This window comes from Neovison vison, chromosome 4 (assembly GCF_020171115.1).
Source record: "Neovison vison isolate M4711 chromosome 4, ASM_NN_V1, whole genome shotgun sequence".
Classification (NCBI taxonomy): Eukaryota; Metazoa; Chordata; class Mammalia; order Carnivora; family Mustelidae; genus Neogale; species Neogale vison.
The window spans coordinates 8,728,632-8,751,582 of NC_058094.1; the positions used below are offsets into that span (position 1 = coordinate 8,728,632).

Genomic DNA, 22,951 nt, shown 5'->3' on the forward strand with positions numbered 1-22,951 from the left:
TTGTACCGCGGGGGCCGTCCTGTGCAATATGGGGGTGCTGAGCAGCGTGTCTGACCCCCACCCACAAGATACCAGCAGCGTATCCCGGCCGTGACCATCAGAAATATCTCAGACATTGCTAATGTCCTCCGGGGGGACCGAATCACTTGTTTGTCTGGAGAATCACTTGACGGGGGTTTTCGGGGGTGTCACCAGAGCCTCTCCGGGGCCCCCAGGGGCTCCAGAGATGCAGTGATTCTTGAGTATTTGATCTTCAAGACAGACTGGCCAGTTCTTGGACCTGCTGCCTGGCGTGGGCTGGGAAGCTGAGTTGTAGGAAGGAAAAGGAGGGAGTGGGGGAAGGAGGCTGCCCCGGGAGCACATTTAGGAACTTAGGAAGGCTGGGATGAAGCTCTTCCCTGTTCTGAAGGAGAATGAGGGAGTCGGTCCACTGGAGGCTGAGGTTCTGATGAGATCCCAGCAGCATCAGAAAGCCACAAACCACGCTGGGCTGAATGCAGGTGTGTGCTGGAGTCCCCGTGCATGGGGACTGTTTCAAGTCCTTTCGCTCCTGTCGTGTAGTGATGGTTTAAGACTGAATTTAAACACAGACGTGGCTGTTAAACTGCATCAGACCTGTTCATGTATTCAACGAGAGAGTTGTGGTCCGACTCGGAGGACGAGGTAGGTAGCTCCCAGTACTGGGGAGCTCGCAGGTGGGGCTGCCCTGCGTGTAGGACTGGGGAATGGGAAGCCCTTATGCTCCGTGTGAGGGGTGGCATTGCCAGTACCCGGGGCTTCTGGAAGGCTCCTTAGGCTGTGTAGGCGAAGGTGTCCCACGGCCAGGGTCTCGGGACCACGAACACGCTGAGTTAGCACAGCCGACAGACTTCTCCCTTTCATGCCTCCTGCCTCCGAACTGGCGGCTGCCCAGGAATGCTCACAAACATAAAACCGACTTTGTTTTCAGAATGTTCTCGAGCATAGACTCCAAAGGCTGCATAAAGGCATTCTTGTGGGGCTGGTTATCTGCTGGGGATAATCGTGCTGGGGCCCCAGCCCAGAGCATCCCGGGGGATCTGCCCACAGAATGCCATGTGTTGGCACAGGGGGTGGGTGCAGGGGGACCTCAGAGAGGTGCCTCACGATGAAGATTCTCACGGGTTCTAAGAGTGGGTCTTCAGAGGAGCCCTAGTTAAATAACTTTCGCTCTCTCGGCCCCCTTGTGTCTCCGGAGTGCTGGGCCACGCGTCACTGCCCAGAGCTTACTCCGGGGACAGCCGATGAGTCCAGAACTCTCCTGCTGAGCTCTGTAGGGGGGTCCCTTCCTGATCCTTTTGTGCCTCCCTGTGTTAGAGCCAAGCAGAGCCTTCTCCGGCCCACTCTGCTCCCTCAGCCCGGCTCCCATCCTGCTTCCCCCTCACTGCTGCCCCCACCCCTGCTCTCCACCCCTGCTCCCCATCCTTGATCTCACCCTCCCCGTTCCCTGCCCCCTAGCCCCACACCAGCTCTCCCACTCCTGCCCCCACCCTGCCCAACCCCACTCTGACCTTCCATCGCCTCCCCCCTGCCTCTCCCACCTTACGCTCCCACACTCTCTTTCCCACTCCCTGCTGCCTTGAAAGCCTTTTCTCCTTCAGAGTCCCTCTGAATGTCGCGTCCTGTAGACCCGTGGAGACAGAGGTGTTCCTGGCCTGGCCCCGTCCTCACCAGCACGTGGCAGAGAGCCCTGCACGCCGGCGGGCATGGAGGTGTCCGGGCGGTGCAGCCCACTGTTAGGACTAGTTGGAGAATGAAAGGGGACGAAGCTCATGACCGGCCTTCATATGAAGGGAAGTCCCCTGACTCTCCATCCCCTTTTGATCGTCAGCCTGGGGCTGCCGGACTTCAGGATCAGTGATGCAGGTCCTCCCCAAATGCAGCAAGATACCATCCGATTTTTGCTTTTGTTGCCCTTGCCTGAGGAGACACCCCAAAATAGTGCTTAGACCAACATCTGCGAGCTCACTGCCTACACTTTCAGTAGCAGCATAGGTCGTGTAGTCAACACCGTTGTCCTCACTTTGAGACCTGCCGTGGTGATCATTTCGTAATGGATAAAAATACCGGTCACCCTCCTGAAACAGATGTCTCCGGAAAGGAACATCATACCGCGTGCCAGTTATAAGTTAATGAAAAGAACCGTGAGAAATGCCCTGGGTGAGGCGGTGGAGCCTGGGGGCTGTGGGCGAGGACCTGGCTTGGAGTGTCAGGCCATCCCTTTCACTAGAAAGGCAGTTGTGTCCTCGAGCCTTGGTTTCCCTGCCTGCCCCCCATGCAGGAGTGGTGGCACAGAGCGGGGGGGGGGGTTGCTTGCGACTGTGATGAGCTGGGTGGGTGGTGCGAGCCACTGGGCAGAGGGGGGGCTCATTCCGTGGCCTCAGATTTGCTTCCTTTGGGCAACATCTGTGAGCAGGAAGGGCTGACCCATGGCCTTCATTTCTTTGCAGGCAGGTGACAACAGGGACATGTCTCGGGAGCTGCAGGACGTGGACCTCGCTGAGGTGAAGCCTTTGGTGGAGAAAGGGGAGGTGAGTGGAGATGGTCCTGGCTACATCCGCTCCCATGCACGCTCATATGTGCACATCGGTGGGTGTACAGTACGGACACGTGTGTGCCTGCGTGCATACGCACTTGGATCTGTCCCCTGCTTCCTAGTGTCCAAGACTGCAGAAGGACAAGAGGTGCCTTGATGTTTCACATCAAGGAGGCCTCCCTGTTGGAAACAGAAGCCCATGTCCTCCAGCTTGGGCTGACACGGTCCATCCTGGGCCAGAAAAGCCTTTCCATTTTCCCTGTTGACGCGGTGTTCTAATTTACGTTCGCCTCCCTGTTCCTACCAAGCTCTGTAACTGCCTGTGATGATACATCTTTTTAAGGATACAAGGCTCAGGGTCAAAAGTGAAGTTATGCTAAGGCCAAGTAAAGGCTTTCAGAAATAATAATTAACATGCACCAGACATGTCTTGCATGCCGGTTCCTGGGCTGTGTTTCTTGGTTATCTTGGGCTGACCGACAGGATAGACTATGATTAGTTGATGCTAGGTTCTATGATCGTTCCCATCTTACAGAAGGGAAAGGGGAGTCTCGGAAAGTTCATGTGTCCTCCGTCACATAATTACAGAGCGTGGGGCATGGAGCCAAACCCAGGCCAGTTGCTTTGGGGGAATGGCTTGTTCTTTGGTATTTTCATGACTTTGCATGTGGCTGCCGTGTCTTAGGTCCATTATTTCGTAGACTTTTTATTATGAATGTGTGAGGCCATCACCTCTCTCCTCATTTTGCAGAGACAGCCACTGGTCTGTACTGGGAAGGGAATCACCTAAGATCATCCAGAAGGAGGAGGAGAAGCCAGGCCCAGGGAAAGCTGCAGACTCCTTGTTGCCATTCTGCCCCGGGGCTCTGCAGATATTTTCTGTAAAGAGCCAAACAGTGAATACCTCAGGCTTTGCACACCGTTCAGTCTTTCATAACAACTGAGCTCTGCCATTACAGCATGGAAGCGGCCATAGACAGTTTGTGAGCAAATGGACTTGTTTGTTCCAGTAAAACTTTTATTGACAAAAATAGAGGAGGACTGTCATTTGCTGATCTCTACCGTTCTCTGCACATGCTCCAAATCCATTTCCTCTTCCATCTGGGGTCTGTGACAGAGGCTTTAAAAGCAAGCAAACCAACCACCCAACCCTTGGTCATACAGAGACATAGCAACATGGTCTAATTTTTCCCTTTTAAAAAGCCTTATGGGGCACCTGAGTGGCTCAGTGGGTTAAGCCGCTGCCTTTGGCTCAGGTCATGATCTCAGGGTCCTGGGATCGAGTCCCGCATCGGGCTCTCTGCTCAGCAGGGAGCCTGCTTCCCTTTCTCTCTCTCTGCCTACTTGTGATCTCTCTCTGTCAAATAAATAAATAAAATTTAAAAAAAAGGCCGTATGAAATAGTAGAGCACACCTTGCTTTTACTCATGTAATGAACTCTCTTGGAGACCTTTCCAGTGAGGGTCCACAGGACACTTTTCCCTTCCAGTTTCCCAGCGTCCCCCAGAGTTGGTTGGACCAATGCCTTGTCTGTGGATATGTGGGTCTTCCCAACCTTTTGCCATTCCCAGCAACGCTGCGGGGTACTTGCATCATTTGGACCTTGGACCTGCGTCATCCGTATACGTGCAGGTGCAACGCTGGGATAAATTCTCAGGGGTGGCATCTCTGGGTCCAGGTCTAACTGCTTTTCTACACACAGTCTTTATACTTTCCAGACAGCCTACTGGTATCTTGGGAAAATTTTATTTTCGAAACCAACATCTAGGAGGTTATCACTTGCAGGTGGCATGTCTATCTCAAAGTGAATATTTGCCTTTTCTTCCAAGGTTTTGATGGAAGGAAACCTTCTAGTTCCTTTGATTGACTCAGCAGAGTGTTTTTAATTAGACTTGCTTGGGGAAGCTCTTTCTGATACCTCTTCTCAATCTGGATGGCCATGGTGCTCTTGTTGCCACTTGGTGGGGTTGTACAGAATGGCTTTTCCAGCCCCCTCCCACTGACACACGTACACAGAGTGGGCGTTGGCCACATCTGCTTCTATCTTAACCCCGCCTAGGGTATGTGAAGCCCTTTTAATCTCCAGCAGCGGGGCACCTGTTACAATAGGGTCTTCCAGCTCTGGCTCTCCCAAGGGGTTTCCCTCCCTCATTTGCATTTTGCTCTGCTGAGCTGTCTTCCTCCCTAGTGTTTGGCGATAGGGTCTGGAAAGGGCTTTGTTTTCAGAGGGTTTTGGACTCCCCATCTCTAGGCCAGAAAGAAAATATGCCAGCAACATCTCCTGGGAAAGTTGCAGTCCCTTCTCAGAGCCACGTTCTCCCTGCTCCCCAGGGGACTGGGACCCCTGATGATGGGGGTAACCATGGAAGATACTGAAGGACAGTGACATGGTCAGGTTTGAGTTTAAAAGTGTAACATGTGGGTAGAGGCAGGGAAACTACTTAATAGCCTGTTACGTTCCTGTATCTCTCAAGCTTGTGGCCAGCTTAGACCTTCAGATCTTTTTTGATCAAGTGGATTGTTGAAAAGGATCTGGCTAATGTGTCTGCTTTTTTGCTGGACTGCTCTTCCTTGAGATGAAAAGGAAAGTCTCTCTTTGTAAGAAATTGGAGAGGTCCCACGGAGGAGGGATGGTCAGCATAGACTCAGGGCTTGGAGAGACCCGGGTGTTCCAACATTATTTTTTTTCCCCCAGGAAACTGACAGAACTGACTCATCTCATCTCTGTTTCTCTCCACAGACCATCACCGGCCTCCTGCAAGAGTTTGATGTTCAGGCAAGTGAGAGGGTGTGGCCGCCCTTCCCCCTCCCCTGTTCTGTTTTCTCTATTTCCTTCTTCTTTCTGTTGGTTGAAGATCTTTGTTCGGACACTAGGGGCAAGGGGAGGGAAGGAAGTTGCGTCAGCGGGTTCTCCACACTCAGCTCCTTCTCCCCGGAGAGAAACTGGTTTGATCGCTGGTCGAAGAAGCAAGAGCCCGTCACTCCCTAGGAAGGCAGGAAGGGGATGTTGGGCTGTGGGGCATAGGCGGGAGGGACATGGGGGAGAAGTTGGGTGGGCTTGGGACCCGGTGTTGGGAGGAAGCCGAGCAGGGCTTGATGTTCTTGGCTCTGCTTGGGAAAGTGAGCCCTTCTCTGTGGTCTCCTGGCTCCATCCCTGCTCAGGGTTGGCGCGGGCAAGGGGGGGTGTGTCTGGAGCTTTTTCCAAGAACAAGTTTTCAGGAGAGCAGGCTGGCTGGTCTTGGCAGAGGGAAGGGTCAGAACCTCAGGAACTGGAAGCCCTGGACTCATTATCTCAAAGCTGGCATGGGCCTCACACGGGGGCGGGGGCGGCGGGGGGGGGGACCCTGATGGGAGGTGTCCTGCGCCGTGCTGGGTCAGTAGCACACCCTGTCTACTAACTCTTCTGCGAGTCCTCCTTGTGTCGTGCCCCCCCCATCCTTGTGGTGAAATACACATGAAATTTACGCCCCTAACCATTTTTAAATGTCAGCTCCAGGGGCACTAACTACATTTCTGGTGTTGTGCAACCTTCACAGCCGTCCAGCTCCAGAACTCTTCATCTTGCAAAACTGAAACTCGAACCCCAGGAGACACAGATTCCCCACTGTCTCCTCCCCGCAGCCCCTGGTCACCGCCGTTCTGCGTCTGTCTCTGCATCTGGCTGCTCTGTATGGCTCATGTAAGGGGTATCCTGCTGCGTCTTGTTGTCTTGTCATTAGCTGCTGCTGCTTCACACCACGTCCTCGGGGTGTGTCTGTGCTGCGGCAGGTGTCCGGATTCCCTTCTCTTCCAAGGCTGAATACTATCCCGTTTGTAGGTGTTATGGACCATGTTTTGTTTATTCGCTCATCGGTCAGGGGCGACTTGGGCTCCTTCCACATTTTGGCGATTGTGTGGAATGCTGTTGGGAGCATGGGCGTGCAAATGTCTCTTCGGGAGCCCTGCTTTCAGTTCTTTGGGGTGCACCCCCAGACAGAGAATGGTTGGATCATGTAGATTTTTAAAAGTTTGGTTCTGGATTTGGAGAAACCTTGAAAGCATCGTTTATTTGTTTCCCGGGAAGGTAATTCCTCGTGTTTGTGTCTTTCTTGGTAGTGTGCAAACCACTATTAGATGCTGTGATTTCCAGGCACTGGTAGCCAGTAGAAGAGAGAACAGCACCTCCGGCCCCACCTGCCAGCCCAGGTTACCACCTGACTTTAAGTTCGCCCAGGCTGGGGTGGGTGGGATGCTGTACCTTCAGGACATCAGCAAAGGGAAGTCCTGGCCGGGGGCTGGGAGAGAGAGGGTGAGACTCCCCCCCTCAACCCATCATGCACCAGGCTGGTTGGGCCCTCGCAGTTAATCCCAGAGCTGTCCTGTGAGGTGGGAGCATTTTTCTGATGTGCCTCCCTTTGTTCCTTTCACAAATGCCTGCTTTGTGCCTGGCATTGTCTCAGGTGCTGGGGACACAGTGAGGAGTGTGACAGGCGGTGATCCTTGTTTTCAGGAACTTAAATTCCGAACTCCTAGCTCAGCACTGCCGAGCCCTGAACACGTGCCAGGCATGGCTCTGAGCGTAGAGGGGCGCGCTCACAATGGTGCCTCTCTCCGTGGTGCGGAGGGAGAGCCCAAAGCACAGAGAGGTTGAGTAGCTTGGCTGGAGCTTCAGGGGTGGAAAAGGGTCTGAACTCAGCCGGCGCGTTTCCGGAGTGCCTGCTGGAAACCAATTCTTCTGAGTTTGCTACGAGTTGGGTGAACCAGTCAAACACACCGGCGCCAGCTCCTGGAAGGGCTTTGAGGACAGCAGCTCCCCCTCCCACGGTGGGGTGCTGTCCGGGAAGGCTGTTGGAGGCGGTGACATTGAGCTGAGACAGGTATGCTAGATGGAGCCAGTCATGTGATGAGGAGAAGCTTAGGGACCCATCACCCCACACAGAGGCCCCTCTGGCTTGGTTCCTGAGCCTTCTGAGGGTCCCCTGACATCGTCTTTAAGCGAATAGGCACGATCTTTCCTGCGAATCGGTATTGGGGCTGAATCTGGGTGTGGAGTAATACTCTGTCAAGGTTGTTTGCAAAAGTATCTCTTTGTAAAACTATACTAATACGGATTTGGCTCCTAGACCTGGTTGACTCATGGTGTTTATGAAAGTTTCCGTCAGATTTCCAGCAGTCTCCGAAATCGTGGGTGTGGGTTGCTGTAGGACTTTCCCTCCGAAGCTGCACGGCCCTGCGAGGCTCTCTGTATCCTAAAGAGTTACCGACCATAGGCCAGAGGTGGAGAAGGACAGAGCCGTGCTTCTGTGCCCCAGGCAGGGACTCACCAGCCGACCCTGACCTCAGACTTCACACGGGGCTCTGGCAAAGGGTCTTCTTTCTGCTGCGGACTTGGTCGGCCTCCGCCCAGGGCTTCCCAAGCACTCTATCTGACTCTTCTGGGACTTGGCCTATCATCCCTCCTTGGCAGATTGGGAAACTGAGGCTTTCCAGCAGGTGTGAAGGGGCCCCGCTGAACCTGGTCTGACCCTGACTCTTTCTCTCTGCTGTGATGCCTTACAGTGCTGATGGGCCTGGGAGGGCCGGTGGGGGCTAAAAGCCAGCATATCTTGGCAGCTCCGGTTGTAAACCAACCTGGCTGGGCAAATACTCTGGACAGTACTTTGGAGGGGGCGAACGTTTAGCCCCCGAGGGTGAGCCAATGCAGGACTCACAGCGGGTGTGTCCTCGTGGCGAACTGCTTTCATCTGTTCCTTTAGTTGGTTCCTTGATGCTCATGAAAACAGGGGGGCCCTGGCTGGGCAGTTCCTTGGGGGCCAAGTTTAAGGATCCTGAGCAGCCTCCCTGCATGGATCTCATGGCAGCCCATGTTATTTCTTGGAAAATATTTGGTGCTTCAGCATTTTGACTAACTTAGGCAGACTCTTTGTTCTTTTCCCGGAGTAGTCAAGATTTTTTTCCCCCTGAATCAAAATACACCGTAGCCCAGATCTCAGCAGTCAGAAGCTGCTGGAGGGTCTGCTGCGTGAGCCTCAGGGCTGCCTGCCTTAGGAGAGAGCTCCCTGCCTGGACACAGGCTTTGTGGCCTCTTCTCTTCCTGGCTGACATCACCTTAGGCTGGGCACTTAGTTTGGGGCCTGGCTGATGTTTTGGGGCAAATTGATTGGTTCCCAGCCTTGGAAGGTTGTGATGTGCTCTTGGGACCTTTCTTTGCATGCCTTTCCTGGCGACCCTCTGGGATCCTCAGAGTACAGGGCTGCGTGGGCTACTGGGCTGAGGTGCCTTGGCTGTAGGATGGGTGCAGTTGATCTGATTTTGCAGTGAAGGTTTTGGCATCAGGAACTAGGCTGTTGTGTTTGCAAATTGGATGAGTAGGGTAGGTGGAAATATTTTGGGTTCCAGCTTACTTTCTTTGGCTAGACTCCTAGAATCCAAGAATATCAGACCTGGCAGATGCTTTATGAGCTGGCCCTTCCCTCTCCGCTCCAGGTGGGGAGGCTTCCTGGAAGGCCACTAACGGGAGGGGAGGAGAGGGGAGAAGGGAGCGAACGCATTATTTACATTCCTGCTTACTGTCTGAAGCCTTCCGTGCCAGGTGGGAATGTTACCCTCTTTCGCAGATGAGAAATCAGTCTGGAGATGTAAAGAAGTGCACCAAAGGGTGCTGTCAAGATAACCCTCAGTGACCCAAGTGACTCTTGAGATAGGAGATAATAGGGGAGTCCTGATAACTGATGTCCTGAGCACCAACCGTACCCCTGAAATTGTTCTGGCCTCATCTGTGTGGTGTCCTTAACCCTCACACCAGGCCTTCAGGTGACGGCTTAGTGCAACCGTGTTTTATAGTTGTCAAGGCCCAGAGAAGGTTGCCCCGTGATGAGATAGATGACCAAGCCTGACCCAGTGCCCATGTCTGGAGCCAAAGTCAAAGTCCGTATAACCAGTTGTGGGGAGAGGGTGGCAGGGATATGACCACTGTCCCTCTCTCCGACACTTCCGAGGCAGGACACTTGCTCTGGCCTCAGATGGTCTCCCTGTTAGATTTGCTGTTTCTCATTCCTTCCACCTGGATCTTCAGTTACTCAGGTGGTTTGATCTGATTTGGCGTCCGTGGGAATCTGCGTCTGTGTGCTCATCAGGGCTCCCTGGACATGGAGCTGATGTCCCCCGCTGGGCCTCTGGGTGTGGAGCAGCAGGGGCCATGGCACAGGAGGCAGTGAGCAGCGCCCCCTGGGGTCTGGCTCCCACTTCTCAGCTCGGTCTGAGCCTGGCAGAGGGTGACGGTGTTGGGAGAGGTGATTTTTCCCCCATTTTTTGGAAGCAGATCAGCTTCTAGGGAAAATGGAAACAGTGACCTTTTACTAATTTTCTTTCTTGGCACACAGTTGCTTCTTGTGTTCATGCTCCCTGACTGAAGGTGGGCAGAACTCAGAGGCTTTGGAGATCCTCAACCCAACATTTCCCATCCCGGCCTTCCACAGCCCCACCTCCCAGCCAGGCCACTGGGGCTTAGAGCCAAGCCCGAGTGACAGATGGCAGAAGTGCTCCTCTGGGTCACGGAGATGGCTTGCTGCTTCTCTCCTCTGGGGGTTTCCTGGGAGTGCCCTTTGGGGGGAGGGGAGCGGTGGGCCAGCAGAGGGGTGCCTCCCCCGCCAAGTGGCCCCGTGGTGGGGCTCGGCTCTTCCTAGGTCTAGGCTCACAGTATAGACATCCATGTCCTGGAGTCACAGGGCAGGTCCAGTGGACAGAAGCCGGTTGTCTTTGCCAGCTGTGTGTCCTTGGCCAGTGGCTTGACCTCCCAGGGGCTTAATCTTCTGATCTGTAATCTGGGGGAGGATCACTACTCCCAGGGGTGTCGTGAATGTGATAAACACAGCGTGGGATGCAGCACACAGGCCTCCCTCTTCTGCTCCGTGGGTGGGTGGATGGCCGGTGCTCCTCCTCCTCTTTTCTCTGACCCGACAAGACTTCCCTCCTAACTCTCTCTTCCCTGGAGAATTGCGGTCTTCGGTGTGGGCTCCAGCTTCACTCTGTATTCCCAGGCTGACACCGTCTGCCCGCAGCAGCTGGTTTCCTGACTCTGTTGCTTTTCTTTTTCCCTGATGTGATGACAGCATTCCGCTGGGCCTCCTTAAGGTCGTGTCTTCCGAGGGGGCCCAGTGTGCCTCCTGCAACCTGGGACTTGGCTGGCAATCTGGACATGGGGGGCCCAGGGGCCTGTCCTGAACCTTGCCTCTGCTACCTGCAGGTGCGTGTGCTGAGGTGCACAGATGCTGGCTTTTTCCGTCTGTGAAATGGCTGTTACTGTGTTTGCTCAGTAAACAGAGGACTGGCCTTATAGGCAGATCATCTATGTTTCTTGCACACACGTGCCCCTCCCCAGCATCTTTCACTCTTCACTTCTTACTTAACGGAAAGGAGGTCAGTGGCCTAGCCAGCGGTGCCCCTTCCCTGCTGCGGGCACTGGAGATGAACCAGGAGGATGGGGGGAGGGCAGTCCCCTGCCATTTCCTCTTGAGCCTCTGTGGTCATGATTTGCCTTTTCTTGCCTCAACAAGGCTTGACTTCATGCTACATCGGACTGGCGCAAATTGGTTTTCTTTGCCTATTTGTTGTTCCAGAGAGTGCCCTCCACCCTTGGCTGTGCCTTGACCAAGGATTGCTAGACTTCGGGGAGGGGCAGCCCAGTGCACCAGCTGACTTAGCGTCTGGCTAAGTGTGTCATCACTTAGAGTCCAGATGATTCTGTGTCTCCCCGGGGCCAGCTGGGAAGGAGGGGATTAGGGAGGGAGGTGGTGGCAGCTGGTCTCAGAGCTCCCCTGGATCACTCAACCAGTTGACTTAAGCCATTGGGACCCCCTTGTGGCTTCACACTGATTATCTCTGGGACAGGCATCTGTGACAGCCAGCATGGAGCCAAAGGCTTCCTTTTCTAGAACACTTTGCAGTGCATCCCATGGTTTTAACCTTGGGAGCAGCCCCAAGAGCAGGTGGACTCCTTACTGCCCTCAGTTGACAGCTGAGGAATTCCCACACTAGTCTGGTAACTTTCCCAAGGGCACATGGGGAATGTATCATTAAGATTAGTATTCCTCAACACACACTGCTCTCAACAAGGAAATGTTGGCTATTCTGCTGAGTCGGAAGACCTGTGAAGTCACCCAGTCCCCGACTCCTTCCAGCTTCCTCCTCTGTCTTCTCTAGCATACAGTTTATGTCCTCATGCTCATAAGATGGCTGCCGAACCTTCAACCATCTCATTCATATTCCAGGAAGGAAGCAGGCAGAGGGGTGAAAGGAAAAAAAAAATCAAAAGGCCAAGTTTGACCTTTAAAAAAAAAACAAAAAACAAAACAAAAAAAACTCTTCTCAAAACTCTGCTGACATCTCATGAGCCAGAAATGAGTCTCTGGACCACGCCCTGCCCCCCCGACCCAACCGGCTACAAGGCAGATGGGGGAAGGGAGAATTTTATCAGGTACATTGTTGGGAATTCTGTCCTAAAGGGGGAATAACAGATGTGTGAGAGGCCAGCCCACATAGTCAGTCATAGTTTATAAAGCTCCGAAGCCAGGATTGGCAGCTGAAACAAAATCTTGAAGGAATACTTAGTGGTAAGTGCTGTTTCCACCACCTGCCGTCTTGTAAGCCGTGTAGACAGTAGGATCGGATAGGTGCCCTTTCGCCACTTACCAGCTTATAGGTGGTACGGACTCTGTGAATCTTGGTCCCCTTTTGGGGCCAGACCTGGCCTGTGGCAGAGCTGGCCTCTCTCTCTGGGAGTTGGCTGTCAGGTGGGAGGTGGTGATCAAACAGATACTTGCCCCATAATGGGCACTGCAGATAAAAGAACCAGTACACGGTGAAGGGGCCAGCCCAGTGCAGTGATGTTTGTGCTGAGGCTCTTCCGAGTGGGGCACCTGCCGGCCTACGACCGTGTGGAGGCAGGTGCACGTCCTGGGAAGGATGGGCAGAGCCAGGGTCATGCCTCTGTTCCACGGGCCAGTGTGCTCCTAGCACCTTGTCTGTGGATGGCGCGTCCCCTGGAGATGCTGGGGCCGGAGAAGGCCGTCCACAGTCACATGGGAGGGGTCTGACTCAGAGTCCCAGTGCACCTTCTGTCTTAAGGGTTTCTTTTCTTCGTGTACCATCTGGCACCGAGAGCAAACAGGTGTCAGAGAGCACACAGAGTCCAGGGTTTTGGACTTGGAACAGCCTCAGGTTCCATTGCAGCTGTGTGACCTCGGGTAGATCACTTGCCCTCTCTTGGCCTGTCTTCTCTTCTGTAAAGAGGACAGCTGTTACCCGGTGGGGCTGCGTGCATTCGGGGAGAAGACTTGAAACGAATGCTCGGAGTCGAGTAGAAGGCCCGATTGGGTGGGTATTTCTGCCATATTGCCACCTCCTCTGTACCTTGAGAGAGTGGCTTTCTAGGCTTTTCCAGAGGAGGTGAGAAAGGAACACTGTACAGCTTGGGTTTTTCTCTGTTGCTTGCTTTTGGCTGGATCAGACCCCTGTGCAAAGGCATTTCGAAGATCTGGCTCTGAACCAGAGAAGGGCGGAGGTTGGAGATCTGGCTGGTGGAGGAATTCCAGCCGATGTCGTAGCCAGAGAGAGGACCCTTGGCAAGTCCCAGAACAGGGGACGTCCTCTCTCAGGCAAGGGGACATGCAGTGCATGGGCCACTGCATTTCTTGGTGTCCTCTCTGTGGGAGAATGTGGGGGTGTGAGGTAGGTCCCTTCCTACAGGATACGGCGTAGTGATTCATCCCCCTGAAGACAGAAGGACAGAATGTTCTTTGGGTCTAAAGAGGACAAAGCATGTGTTTGTGTTTTAATTCCTCCATCCATCTCAGGTGCAGTCTTGGTTTTGGCCAGTGCAGAGAGAGCACCAGGGCTGGCTTAGAATCCTGTGCGTGCATGTGCACGTGTTTGTGTGTGTGTGTGTGTGTGTGTGTGTGTGCGCGCGCGCGCGCGCTTCTGTGACTTAAGGAATGGGACTTGCAGAAGAAAGATCACATCGGTCTTTTTTCCTCCTGCTGCCCGAGTGCCCTTGCTGTATTGCTTCCACTTTCTGAGACTGGCTGCCTAATCTTTCCAGACGAGGTGAGCCACGGCAAATGCTCTTGGCTGCGCAGAGGTCCAGGCTAGTGGTGAGACGGCGCGGGCCACGGCCACCACCCTTGGGTGGTTCCTCTCAAGGATGAAACCTTAATGCTCCATGGGGCTCATGCAGTCCTGGGAGGTTCTGCACCTGTCCTGGGAAATTTCATTCCAATCCTGGAGTTTGCAAGCGGGAGCAGGAGCTCTCCAAGAAGCTCAGAGCCAGTTAAGGGGCAGAGGAGAGCCTGAACCCAGAGTAGTTAGTGGACTTTCTAGAGAAAGATCATTTATTCTCAGGTCTTAATGCAATAGTTCCTGACTGTCTGCTGGGGGCGTGGTCTGTGGGCCAGGCCTGGGAACAGAACAGTAAGCCAGGCAGGGCTGCCCCTCGCTTCTTGGACACCTTTAGTTCTGGTTACAGGGAGGTATAATTTTGTAAGGCCTCCACAGAGCTGAGTCAACATCAGCCACGCATCCCCACTCCAGGGGGCTGTCAGGGACATCCTTGGTGCCTACCAGGGCTGGGCATCCTGTTTCTGCCACTAAGTGGTACCTAGGCACTGCATTAAACACCTCGTTACCGTGTCCCAAGGACCCCCTTTCATCCTGGCACTGTTCAGAACCCAAGGTGACCTCCTCCCTTGAGTATCCTGGGGTGAGGTGGTTCGCTCCTGTCCTCCGGCTAGGGACCCAGGGCTCAGAAGCATCGGGGAAGGGTAGGACTCAGATTTGAACCTTGATGACCTCAGGCTGGCAGGGATGCTGCTTAGCCTGGCCTATTTTTAGAGGGTGCCGTGTGGGTCAGCTGGGGAGACAATGGAGAATGTGACCCTCTCAATGAACCATTGTCCCCGATTGGCTTCAGGGCCAGGGACGGGCCCAGCAGATGACCGTGGCCCCCACTGGGGGCCGGGCTATTGCTCCCTCGTCTGTGGATTTTTCCAGTGCTTGTAGAGGCAAGATTGGAGTGCTGGGCACCGATGGGAAGAGAGACCGTGGACTCTGTGTTCAGGGGACTGACTGCCGTTGTTGGGGTCATGAGGGAGGCGGCTCAGGAGGACCCTTGTGATGGGGATGGGCCTGGGACCGACAGGGAGCAGGCGTCCCCTCCATGCTGTGGTCTGTGTGGGCCCATCAGTGTCACCTGGTGAACACTCATACACGGTGAGGTTCCAGCGTTCTCCCTATGTCACAGGCGTGAGGGCAGCCTGGGAAGGCCCCCTCCAGTACCCAGAATCCCCCGGCTTGCTTTAGGGATCCTCGGAGCGAGGGCTGGAAGCGCCGGCATCGCTTGCTTGGGATGGGGAGGGGAGCGGCTTCTTGCTACAAGCGTGGATAGCGCGCTCCCCTGCTCTGGAGGGAGAGCCTGAGAATTGGGGTGTATTTCTTGATTTGTGAGCCAGTTTCTCACAGGTCTGGGATGGAGGGGCTGTGGGCACAGTCCCTCCTGCTGGGTCCTGTCCCGCGGGCCTCCTGGCATCCCCGGAGCTGCCAGTCCAAGGTCTGCTCGCAGGGGACAGCCTGGGGGAAGGGCAGCTTGCCCAGCTCCACGAGGCTCCTGATTGGGGCATCTGGCCCGTTTCTTCTTCTTGTCCACGTGGGGTGGACCCTGACCTGCTCTTTCCCTCCATTCATCAGCAGTTGAGATGGTTCACATTTAGGTTGGTTTTGGGGAGCAGGTTAGATGGCATCTGGAATGCTCTCTCCTTGGTGAATAAATGTCAAGGGCTGACCTAAGGTGGCCTCCTGAGGCACGAATGTGGTTTGACGCTTTAGGCTTCTCAGAGTGTGAGGGCGTAAGAAGCCTGTGGGGAATATTGAGTGCGACCCTGTGGTGGGTCCTGAGTGTGATTCTGGGCAGCTGCCTTGGTTTCCCCGATCCAGGCTGTCGCCATCCACCGTGGGAGCAGATAGTCGAGGAAGCTCAGGCTTTGATGACTCCGTTTCCCAGCTGGAGAAAACCAGGTCCTGTGCAGAGAGGGGCTGGGGCTGGGGCTGGGGCCTTTCCCACATTTTGGGCGATTAATGTCCGCATCCGAGCCGGGACTCTTTCCTCTGCCTCTCAGCTTAGTTCCCCTTCCTTCCCTGGCTCTTGGAGCGGTTTCTCTGGCCGGAGAGATCTGCTGCCCAAAGGCCAGAGCTCTGCTGACCAAATGAGAAGCATACATGGAGCTTCCTCAAAACACAGTTGGAAACTGGACGCACGCAGTCAGCGGTCGCAGCCGCAGCAACGCTGAGAAGCCCACATCCCAGAGCCCTCTGTCTCTGTCTTTCCTCAGGAGCAGGACATAGAGACGGTGCATGGCTCCATTCACGTCACGCTGTGCGGGACCCCCAAGGGAAACCGGCCTGTCATCCTCACGTACCATGACATTGGCATGAACCGTAAGTGCCCGGGAGCCTCAGTTCCCGCTGGGGTGGGGAGGAGGACCGCTGGGAAGGGCCGGTGGTGGGAGGGCCGGCTGTTCCTCTTCGGCTGACACTTCCTGGAGCGGTTATGAGAGTCTGGAAGAGCCTGGAATGCATGACGCAGGGCACAACATACTCTTTGTGCCTGGGTGTGCTGGGAATTCGGGGCCTTCCACGTCTGTGGGTGACAGTGACTTCTTTGGATCAGTGTATACAGTTGTTCCTATGATTTTTGACCGAGTTGTACAACCATCAGCACAGGCCATTTAAGAACATTTTTTTATCACTCTGAAAACTTTGTTCCTGCAATCTCCCAAACCCCCCAGCCCCCGGCCACCTCTGGTCTACTTCCTATCTCTAAGGACGTATGTATCCAGGACATTCGTTATAAACGGAATCCTACCACACCGGGTCTTCTGTGGCAGGCTTCTTTCCTAATGGTTTCCGTCCATCCACATAGTCCCCTGTGTTACGTCCTTCCTTCCTTGTTCCTGAAGGATACTCCATTGTGTGCATAGACCACATTTCATATTTCCGTCCTTCCGTCCATGAACACTTGGATGGTTTTGCTTTTAGGCTATTCCAAATGAGGCTGCCATGAATGTTTACGTTGTATTTTTGAGATTCCCAGGAAGTGTTACCATATGTGGGTTCCCCATGTTTCACAGACGGTAAAAGCGTAAGGTCTGCTGAATGTTAAAATCGCGCAGGAAAGAAACGAATCTTTCCGTGGCGATCGAGAAGGCACTGACGGCCTGCACGTCCAGGCCCCTCTGTAATCCTGAGTATCGCCAGCTGGGTGATGGTGTGATCGGTGATTGACAGCCTGCCTGGCTTGCGTGTTTTTCCTCCAGCTTCATAGTACCTTGAGGTAGTGATGTCAGTCACTGAAAACCATTTTCCTTCATCATCCCTTCTCCTATATCCCTTTTCCTCTCTGTGTCCGCCTTGGATCCATTAGCTACCAGCTCCCATGCTAGGTCCTTGGATATCTGTTACCTTATTTTTCCAAGCTCTGGTAAGGGATGGAATTGCCTGTGGCTGTTACCCTGTGGTGGATTCTCACTGTTTCAGTAAGCCAACTGCAGAAACAGAAGCCCCCAAGATCTCTGTGGCTGTACACAATACACATTTGTCTCTCCTTCCCGTAATGCCTCTGGGCATTCTGTGGGACACCTTTGGCTTCGTGATTCCAGAACATAGGTTCCTGCCAGCTGTGGCTCCTCCATCCCCTGGAGCCTCAGAGCCTTCTGCATTTGGCAGGTGGCAGCAGGGAGAGAAACCTAAAAGAATGGGTGGCAGGTATTAACAAGAAACTGCGAGCTTCACGAGCTATTGGCTAGAACCCGGTCACATGGCTGCCTCCATTGCAAAGGAGTCTGGGAAATGTAGTCCCGCTGTGTGCCCAGGAAGAAAAGGGGGTGGATGGGTGAACAGCTGGCCCTCTTTGCCTCAAGCACTCAGCAGTTGGGAGACTCCTCCAAGGCCACATAAGAAGTGAGAGCGTCCATGCTTTATCTCCTGTGCCCTCCTTGGTTGAGAGTCATGTGCCCTGGCCATTACTTCCAATGTGGGGGTTCCGGGAACCCAGACAGAAAGAGGGCATGAGTGCAGCAAGGTCCGTCGCAGCCCAGCTGTTGGGGGCTGATGCTGGAGCCAGGATGGGAGTCTCCTCGCTGCACCAGCTCCATCCGTGTTTGGGCTCCAGCCGCTGGCGTATGCAGTGGCGCTTACCTACCCTTGGCACCACCAGGCCCGCTTGCTTGCCTTTTAGCACCAGAGGCAAGTGGGTGGGGACAGGAAGGTCGGCATTCTTCTGCGTTCATTCCTCCCCTGCATGGGAGTGAGAACAGCAAAAGGCCATTACATGCCAGCAAGCACCCAGATGTATTCTGCCCTTACTCCTTCCTCGTCTCTCGCCCCTGCCTGTTCTCCAGACAAAACCTGCTACAACCCCCTGTTCAACTCCGAGGACATGCAGGAGATCACGCAGCACTTTGCCGTCTGCCACGTGGACGCCCCTGGCCAGCAGGACGGCGCTGCCTCCTTCCCTGTGGGGTAAGACCTAGAACCCCGTGCCCCCAAAAGGGCACAGAAAAGCTGAGCAGAGGGCGGGGGAGGCGTCACACTGGGTCTGTGTTTCATGGCGGTAAGGTATATATAACCCAAGATGCACGCTTGGAACCATTCTCAAGTGTGGAGTTCAGTAGTGTCACGTGCGTTCACACTGCAGTGCAGCTGTCCCCACTGCCTGTCGCCAGGACTTTTCAGCCTCCTAAACTGAAACGCTGTCCCTGCTAAGCACTAACTCCTTGCCCCCACTGCCCCGACCCCCACTCTCACCCACCCAGGGAGCTAGCTTTTTTTTTTTTTTAATTTATTTATCAGAGAGAGAGAGAGGGAGAGAGAGCGAGCACAGGCAGACAGAATGGCAGGCAGAGGCAGAGGGAGAAGCAGGCTCCCTGCTGAGCAAGGAGCCCGATGTGGGACTCGATCCCAGGACGCTGGGATCATGACCCGAGCCGAAGGCAGCTGCTTAACCAACTGAGCCACCCAGGCGTCCCAGGAGCTAGCTTTTTAATAGGTGCGCATGACAGGCACAGGATCGAACAGAGAAGACTTTCACAAGAAAAATAGTATGGAAAGTTCTAGAAAGGTGGGAAGAAAAAGAGAGGGAACAATAGGAAATACTCTTGATGAAGTACTTCCTGTGGTGCAGGCTTAGATTATTTTTTTTCTTTTTCTTTTTTTTTTTTTGAAGATTTTATTTATTTATTTGACAGCGAGAGATCACAAGTAGACAGAGAGGCAGACAGAGAGAGAGAGGGAGGGAGGCAGTCTCCCTGCTGAGCAGAGAGCCCGATGCGGGACTCGATCCCAGGACCCTGAGATCATGACCTGAGCCGAAGACAGTGGCTTAACCCACTGAGCCACCCAGGTGGCCTCTTTTTTTTCTTTTTTAAGATTTATTTGAGAGAGAGAGAGAAAGTGCCCAAGGACAGGGGAAGGGGCAGAGGGAGAGGAAGAGACAATTCCAAGCAGACTCCCAGCTAGCAGGGAGCCCAACACGGGCTCAGTCCCAGGACCCTGAGATCATGAACTGAGCTGAGATCAAGAGTCAGATGCTTAAATTAACCTACTGAGCCACCCTGGTGCCCCCCACCCCCCAGGTTAGTTTTTATTCATACGGGTCACTTGCATTTAGTTAGTCCTGTGGCTAGGATATATGTGCCTGGTGTTATAGTTCCATTTCCTGGATGAAGAAACGAAGGAGTGAAAAGGCTAAGTCCCTTGCTCAGAGTCCTGCAGCTCGTTTAACTGAGGAAATCGGAGACTCTGCTGACTTGAAGGATCATGTTCTCTTTAGAACATCAGGGTCTCTTGTCCCAGGGATTTAGCTGCCTGCATCTCCCCAGTGTGCAGCCAGCGTGGGCTTCTGGTTTCTGCTGCGAGGCTGAGACAGGCTTCCTGAGTGCCTTGAACCATCAGTGTCCCCTGGAGGGAGGCAGACCTCTTGGAGGCTGCCATTAAACCGGGGTGCAGCAGGCTCAGGGGTTTCAAGTCTTCCAGAAAGGGCCTTCTTGACATTCACAGGTAGCTTCCTCTCCGCTCTTCTCTTTTCTAATTAGTGTTCAGAATTATCCTTAATAATTAACCTTTGTCAGAGACTGGGAAGGACACCGGCACATGGGGCCACGACCAGAAATGAAAAGCTTCCTAATACCCTGGGACCCTGTTATCTGTTCACTAGCAGATGAAGCCATAGGTCTGTCAGCAAATCCATCCTTGCTGGGAGCAAGTGTTTGAGAGACCTGCGGTAACGCAGTGGCTCTTAGCTCCCCATAGGAGGATTTAAAAAAAAAAGTCCTGAGCTTTGAGCCCCACCCTGGGGAGTTTTTATTAAGTTGACCTGGAGGCCAAGGTTCAGGGTGTTTGCCCCCCATCCCCTGGGTCAGCAGGTGATTTTAGTGTGTGGCTGGTGGCAGCCACGGCCTGAACAGGCCCTGCCTTATTTCTGCCTTCTGTAGTTGGGGGTCTCCTGTGCCCTCTGGGGTATGTTCCCTCTGTCCCGAGGCAGAGGCAGCAAAGCAGGGTTGGGGACCCCAGCTCTGGAGTGAGCTTCCTACATATGGGGGGGCTTGTGTAGAATCCCTTTGCCTCCTGACTCTGCATCCAACCCCAGGAACAGCAAGGAAAGAAGCCGTTGGGTAAGTGGCTTCCCCAGAATCCCCTTTTAGGGACTGCTGGCTGTAAACTGAGCCATGGCCGTTTCAGAAGGAAACTGGCCCCATTTATGTGTAGACAAACCAGTCAGGCTCTTTCTGGCTCCTTCCAGAGCTTTTACACCTGCTGGGTTCCTCCCCTGGAATATGTTTCCTCTACTCTACACTCCCCAAACCGCAGTGCCTCCTCCAGTGTCCCTTCTTCCAAGAAGCCCTCCCTAACCACCTGATCCAAAAGAACAGGAGTCCCTGTCTCAGTTTCCCTTCTGAACACCGCCACCTCCCTCACTGTTACCTCCTTTGTCATTACACTCCCTTGTTTCGCCGGGCCTCTGTGGCCTCCCTGAGGAAGAGTGAGCACCTACCGTAATCCCTTTGTGGAAGGGCCTCCTCCCGGAGTCCTCCTCCCGGAGATCAGCCCTGTGGGATGCCTCCTAGTCCAGGATGCTCCTGTGCCTCCCCGATACTGTGGCCTATCCTCTGGTCTCGGGCGGAGTTTTTCGGGCTCCTCCAGGGACCCGTCCAGAGACTCACGGGATGTCCGAGGAGCTGGTCCTGACAGCAAGCCGTGTGCATCTTCTGGTAAAAAGGGCCCGGCTTGCTCATGGCACCCGAGGCCTTGGGAAAAGGGATGATTCTTGGAGTTCTTCCAGGCAAGTCGGGAAAGAAAACATGCGGGAATTCTGGCTAGGGTTGTTGGCTCCTGCAGGGGCAGAGGTCTAGTTTTTCTGGAGATCCAGGGAGGTGAGCACACACGGTGTGAGAAGGCAGAGGGAACAGCTTCTGTGAAGGCCAGGAAGAGAGCAGGCGTGGAAATGCTCCATGAGACACTGGGGGCAGCGCTGGTTTTGGCTGGGAGGAAGGGACCAGCCTGGGAAGTGGCTCCTCACTATGCGGGGGGGTTGGCATGTGGTATGCCCATGGGAAAGGGGGGCACAGAGGGAACAAGAAGCCCCGTGTGGGACTGGCCTGAGGACTTGGTGACAAGCAATGGTGGTTCCCTGCACTCTGGGAAGGGGAAGCATCCGCCGTAATGCATAGGCTTAGGGCAGCCTGCAGACTCCACACTCAGGCAGGAACCATGGTTCCAGAAAATGGGTGACTCGAGGCATCCCAGTGCTTTCAAATCCTGCTGGGTGTTCCGTCTCCCAAAGCCCACTGTGTCTAGCTCATCAGCATGGCCTGCTTCTCTGTGCTCTCTCCAAGTTCCAGAGCATCTCTCGGGGTCGGGGGGGAGAAGGGAGGAACTTCCCCGTGGCCAGGAATGTTCTATGGGAGAGCTGCTGGCAGGCCTCCTTCTGGGAGGTGAGTGAGAAATCCCAGAGCCCACGGGAGATGCCATTCCAAAGGTCGGCCTTGCTGTGAAGCCGAGTGGCTTATTCCAGCTTCACTGCTATTTATAATCTGTATACCAGGGGAAATCACGGGAACCTCACAGGGTTGCCGTAAGTATTAGATGAGCTGCTAAGCCTCCTCTGATGCTTGCTGTGGGACCTGGAGCATAGGAAACAATCTTTCAAGGGTCAGTTTACAAACGGGGAGGATTGTGGGGCGGGGGGGGGGCCTCGAGCAGGGACTGAGGGTGGTGCGTGTGGCTTGATGCAGGGAAGGAGGGCTGCAGGGGGCTGGGCAGGGGGCTGGGCAGGGGGCTGGGCAGGGGGCTGGGCAGGGGCTGAGTGGGGCTTGGGCACACGGGTCAGGTGGTGCAGGAGTCCTGCCCTTCAGGCCTGTTCCTGCTTGAATGGTTCATTTCCACCGGGGTCCAGGCCCCCCACTAATGGCCTCTGCATGGCTTCTCCCAAGGTACATGTACCCCTCCATGGACCAGCTGGCTGAAATGCTTCCTGGAGTCCTCCACCAGTTTGGGTAAGAGCGAGGGATCGATGGCCCCAGCAGCCTGCAGAGAAAGGTGGCTTCTAGCCTCTGCCTCTCCTTTGGCTTTGATCTGGCCTGGCCACTGAAATGTAGGGTGAATGGTCAGGAAAGAAATGAGCTGTCACACCGTCTCTACTCCATGGTCGGCCTCCCTCCCGCTGGGCTTTTCTCCAGGAGCAAATCCATCACCAAAAGCCCGCCTCCCCCCCCCCCCATCCTTTCCCTGCCCCCTCTTCTTTCATTGCTCTTCCTTATTGATGGAATGTTCTAGAAGAGGATGGCCTGCCTTCCATTTCTCCCTCCGTGCCCTATTTCTGAAGTGCTCATTTGCCTTTTACTTGAGCCTTTTGTGTGAGGATCATACCTCAGAGTTCTTGGCCAATTTATTTTCCTTCCTAGTTTCAGAGTCTAAAATAAAGCTTAAGAGGGGAAGAAGTGGTGCCGTAATGGGCCTTCCCATAAACGTCAGGCAGTCTCTCAGAGCCTGCCTGAGAAGAGGGATGAGTCTCTGCCAAGGTCACGGTGTTCTGTCAAGCCGTAAAGCATGATGCATGTCGGGTCCTTGCGGCAGCGTGTTCTGGCTTTCCAGCCACACTCCGCCATGAGCGGGACAGACGCTGGGGGCGGTGGCGTTCCTTAGGGGCCAGGAGTGGGGGAGGTTTTAAGAGGGTCATTAGGGCTCCCATTGCTCATCCTTGTGTGACGTGCCTTTTTATTTCTGCTTCCAGGCTGAAAAGCATTATTGGCATGGGAACGGGAGCAGGTGCTTACATCCTCACTCGCTTTGCTGTGAGTTCTCGGGCATTTTTTT

The 22,951-nt window shown here is 54.3% G+C and overlaps 1 protein-coding gene across 3 annotated transcripts in view; it reads left to right on the forward strand.

Moving 5' to 3' along the window:
• The window catches only part of NDRG1 (N-myc downstream regulated 1), a 53,941-nt gene that overhangs the window by 10,179 nt on the left and 20,811 nt on the right, over positions 1 to 22,951 (forward strand). For all 3 annotated transcript variants that reach the window (XM_044244914.1, XM_044244915.1, XM_044244913.1), the window contains 6 exons: positions 2,469 to 2,549; positions 5,295 to 5,330; positions 15,913 to 16,018; positions 17,980 to 18,100; positions 22,069 to 22,131; positions 22,869 to 22,929. In XM_044244914.1, coding sequence (XP_044100849.1) covers positions 2,487 to 2,549; positions 5,295 to 5,330; positions 15,913 to 16,018; positions 17,980 to 18,100; positions 22,069 to 22,131; positions 22,869 to 22,929 — 450 coding nt within the window. In that variant the 5' untranslated portion in view covers positions 2,469 to 2,486. Of the gene's footprint in view, positions 1 to 2,468; positions 2,550 to 5,294; positions 5,331 to 15,912; positions 16,019 to 17,979; positions 18,101 to 22,068; positions 22,132 to 22,868; positions 22,930 to 22,951 lie in introns of those variants that run through there.